This window comes from Copadichromis virginalis, linkage group LG22 (assembly GCF_057382275.1).
Source record: "Copadichromis virginalis isolate Kocher_CV1m ecotype Utaka linkage group LG22, C_Virginalis_male_GT1.1, whole genome shotgun sequence".
Lineage (NCBI taxonomy): Eukaryota > Metazoa > Chordata > Actinopteri > Cichliformes > Cichlidae > Copadichromis > Copadichromis virginalis.
The window spans coordinates 20,203,424-20,207,458 of NC_140638.1; the positions used below are offsets into that span (position 1 = coordinate 20,203,424).

A 4,035-nucleotide genomic window follows, 5' to 3' on the forward strand; every position below is an offset into this window, starting at 1 on the left:
AAACTTCACAGTTCAATTTGCTGTGAACTTAATGAGTTTAAAAAAATAAACTGTGGCATGTGTGAAAGCTTGTGCAAATGTTTAGATAAAATCTCAGAATTCTGTAAGTTCCTTAATGTGGTATTTGACAACTATTTAAGACTTGTAGCTAATAAATCTCATGGCTTTTGCCAGCTAGAATGACATCTTTTGCTTTTGCTTTCTGTGGAGTTATGTGTGCAGGTCCAAATACTATTCATCCTTATCTGATGAAATAAGATAATTTCATCAGATAAGTCGAGGTGGATATCTGTAAATACCAGGACTTTGTTCTTAGTCTATTTTTATGTTTTGTTTTTTAGTTTATGATAGACTGCTTTTATTGTATCATGAAAGTTCTAGTAACTTTAGCATGTATTATAATGGCCTGACTGAGATATGAAAGTGTGTGTGTGTGTGTGTGTGTGTGTGTGTGTTGCCCTCACCGTTGTCAGTGTCTGCATTTGGGTCCTCATGTTGTAATTCTTCATAGAAACTAAAAAGCATAATGACATAATAGTGCTGACATTAAAACCAAAGTGAGAAAACAACACATTTATTAATAAATATGTCTTAATAGTTTGTTATTTTCTTATTTACTTTAAATTGTCCTGCCAAAATGAAAGAGATGATCCTTCTGTGTGGAAGGACTTTGTTCTCTTTATGTTAGATTAACTCATCTGTTTTACTTTACTGTTTCCTTTCGTAGCTCTCACCTGTCCTGTTTAATTGTTCATGACCTTGATAAGGCTTTTTACCATGCAATAAATATATAACTACATAAAATAAAGAGTCACATTCTCCTGAATGTGCCAAGAGGAAATGACTGTTCAACAGTTAAACAATCATGAATTTCTTTGGAATTTGATTTTTTCAGGCTTATATTTAATGTTATTGTTTATGGTGGAGAGTTTTGGTCTATTTGACCAATGATATCACACCAGCAGTAAAAACACCCACTCAGGCAGCTATAAAAGAAACCATCCTGTACAAAGAAGCTGCAGCAGCTCCTCATCATACTGTGAGACTTAAAGCTTCAACATGATCTTGCTCCTCTTCTTGTTTGGTCTGGCTCTGGGTGCTCCTTCTGAGTCTCCCTCTGATGACAATGAAGTGAAGCAACAACCTGGTAACCGTCTCATTTTCTAGCTCTTATTTTCCCTTATTTACTTTTACCTTTATTTGTGGTTATTATGTTAGCAAAAGATCATTTTATGTGGATATTTGTTACCTTATGCTCCTCTTCTTTGGAACTGTGAATGAGGGAAAAGCTTTTGCTGAATGCATTTGACCAGTGGCATTATTTCAACTGTGCAGCCATGATTCTCTGCAGCGCTTAAATTAAAGCAGTTACTTGTTTCAATACCAGCAGAGCATTTTCACCTCTGTTTCTGTGACTCTGAGAAAAAAATCTCTTTTTCTCAACTTTTTAACAGTTTCATCCAGCCCTGAATTCTGTTTTCCTTTCAGGTGAACGGAAATTTAAACTGCAACGTGGAGCCTGTCCCATGTTCTGGTGGAGCTTCAACAACCGCTGCTACAAATATGTCGCCACCCGCATGACCTGGGCTGATGCAGAGGTCTACTGTTTGTCACAGGGAGCCAACCTGGTGTCCATCCGCAATACAGAGGAACAGAGTTTTGTGAAAAACCTGATCCAGAACTTTGACCACGCAGAGGGACTCACCTGGATTGGACTCAGTGACAAGCATAAAGAAGGCACCTGGATGTGGTCCGATGGTTGTCCACTGCGTTTTGTCTACTGGAGTCCAGCACAACCAGATAATGAGAGAGGAAATGAACACTGTGTTCACACCAATGTAGTATCAGATAAGAAATGGAATGACTACACGTGTGCTACCAATTTACCTTATGTTTGTGCAACACGCATTACCTGTCCTTAGAAGCACTGAACCTTCTGTTCCTGCTAGTACAGTGCTACAATAAAGATGTGAATGCACACTGTAATCTGTCTTTTGTGTGTCTGTGCAAAAGTCATTAAATTTCACTCACCTTGATTTTCATGAATACAGAATCATCCACTGGTAGCTCTGATGGTGGATCACAGGGAATATTTACTCATTGTTTTAATCTCACAGCCAGTGTTGGGGACTAACGGAATACATGTACCGCCGTTACACATTTAAAATACAAAATATGAGTAACTGTATTCCGCTACAGTTACCGTTTATATGGGTTGGTACTTTACTTTGTTGAAATAAATGGATTACATAGCGGTCTTTTCCTGTTTCATATGTTAGGCTATGCCCTCTCTATTTTTGGTAATTCCACGCTGGTGTAAAACCAGACAAAACACACATTAAGAGGTAGTAATACCTGTGTCTCAATCTAACGGTCCACGTCACCCCTATTTGCAGCCCATATAATGACGCGAAGAAGTGTTTTAAAAAATTATTCAAAAAATTATTTAATAAGAAGGCAACAGGCAGAGTGTTACAGGCATCGCCCTAAAGAATGTAGCCTCACGGGCAGTGTAGTTCGTGCTGCAGGGAGAATGGACTGCCATACCTGTTATGTGTCTGTGAGCGCCAGGAGGGAGAAAAAGGAGAGTTGAAAAGTATGAGTTGTCACCGACCAGAAACGGGAGCTGGAAGCATGTAAATATAATAATAACCACTGCAGCCAAAAACAGTGCCTGATGAGCCCAGTTGTAAGTAAGCTATTAAGACTGTACACTGTGTTCGTGTTTTTCTCCCAAACAATAAGTTCTGTTGGAGCAGCCTTTCAACGGCTCTCTCTGTCTCTCGCTAGAAAAGTTGACCCAGACAACAAAGTAAAGCTAGTTTTCAGCTACCAGTGTTGGGACTAGAGATGGCACGATACCACTTTTTTATGTCCGATACCGATACCGATATCATAAATTTGGATATCTGCCGATACCGATATGAATCCGATATAGTGTTTTTTAATCAACAAAACTGTTTTTTAAATATTTTGCTGCATTTTGTATAAGTTCATACTCAAGTTTAAAACAACAACTACACTAAAGCTATTCTGTTATACCTGTATGCAAAAAAAAATATTTCATAGTACAGCAATACTGATCAATCTAATAAACTTAAACCTACACCATCCTCCCTATTCTGGTATTTTAAAGAGTACTTAGCATAAATATTAAGCAACCTAACTAATAGGGTTCCAACTCCCAGCAACAACAAAAATAAATAAATAAAAAATAGGGAACCACCCCTCACGCTCCACCTCATGATGCTTAATCGACGTAATCAACCTTAATTTGATGCAGTGTGAAAAAAAAATGCACAGAAATCAATTATTTTTCAAGAAATATTAAATAGATTCAACATCTTTCTTCAACAAAATTGCAGACTGCACAGATGGTACCTTCCCAAAGGAAAAAGTACTATAGCTTACTAGGGTATATATATTAGACTTAATAGTTACTATATACAGTAATGGACTTCTATACATTTTGCATCAAATTAAAACTTTGGGTGTCAGATAATTATTTATTAAAAGCTAGACATTTTAAATGAGAATAAGAAAGAAAAGTGTGTCTTTGTGCCCCATTTTCCCCGTTCATGCCTTATCGGCCCCCCTGGCTAAACTTTGCTAGATCCGCCCCTGCACAGTTACCAGCGTCAGCTATGTAGAAAAAGATCCTCGAGTAGAAAGTAATAATAAATAAATTCTAACAACAGCTGATCAAGCTTAAACGTGCTGCTGTTGTTTAGCCGCTGGTTTCCTCTTTCTGGTGCAACGTGGGCCAAAAGCAAACTAGAGACACGGACTCGCGACAGAAAAGCCGATCAGCTGATCGTTTAAGCAGTTTCATGATTGAAGTAGCAGCAAGAAGAGGCAGTCGCTTGTTAAGCTTAACGCAGGAATGCTTTACAAACATTCAGAGATGGACTTACACACTTGCTTTACTTCTCTCGGGATAACTTTGTCGGAGATGAAATGCTGGGTTGCTAGTGAAGCTCCACATGCTATCCAGACCACCGACAGGTCCCGCATGCCACAGCCGCTCTATCACGT

General features: G+C 38.4%; 1 protein-coding gene across 1 annotated transcript; it reads left to right on the forward strand.

The window, feature by feature from the left end:
• Positions 1-429: 429 nt before the first annotated feature.
• On the forward strand, positions 430-1,971 carry LOC146683263 (lactose-binding lectin l-2-like). The gene is made up of 2 exons (XM_085447114.1): positions 430-1,147; positions 1,489-1,971. Exons 1-2 carry the CDS (start codon positions 1,060-1,062, stop codon positions 1,920-1,922), a joined length of 522 nt encoding a protein of 173 aa, XP_085303240.1. The 5' UTR covers positions 430-1,059; the 3' UTR covers positions 1,923-1,971.
• The last annotated feature ends 2,064 nt before the right edge of the window (positions 1,972-4,035 follow it).

Bases quoted from the DNA above. Each gene is read 5' to 3' on its own strand.
- LOC146683263 (XM_085447114.1), top strand. From the start codon at position 1,060: ATGATCTTGCTCCTCTTCTTGTTTGGTCTGGCTCTGGGTGCTCCTTCT. The intron at 1,148-1,488 runs GTAACCGTCTCA...TTTTCCTTTCAG, and splicing joins TGAAGTGAAGCAACAACCTG to GTGAACGGAAATTTAAACTG.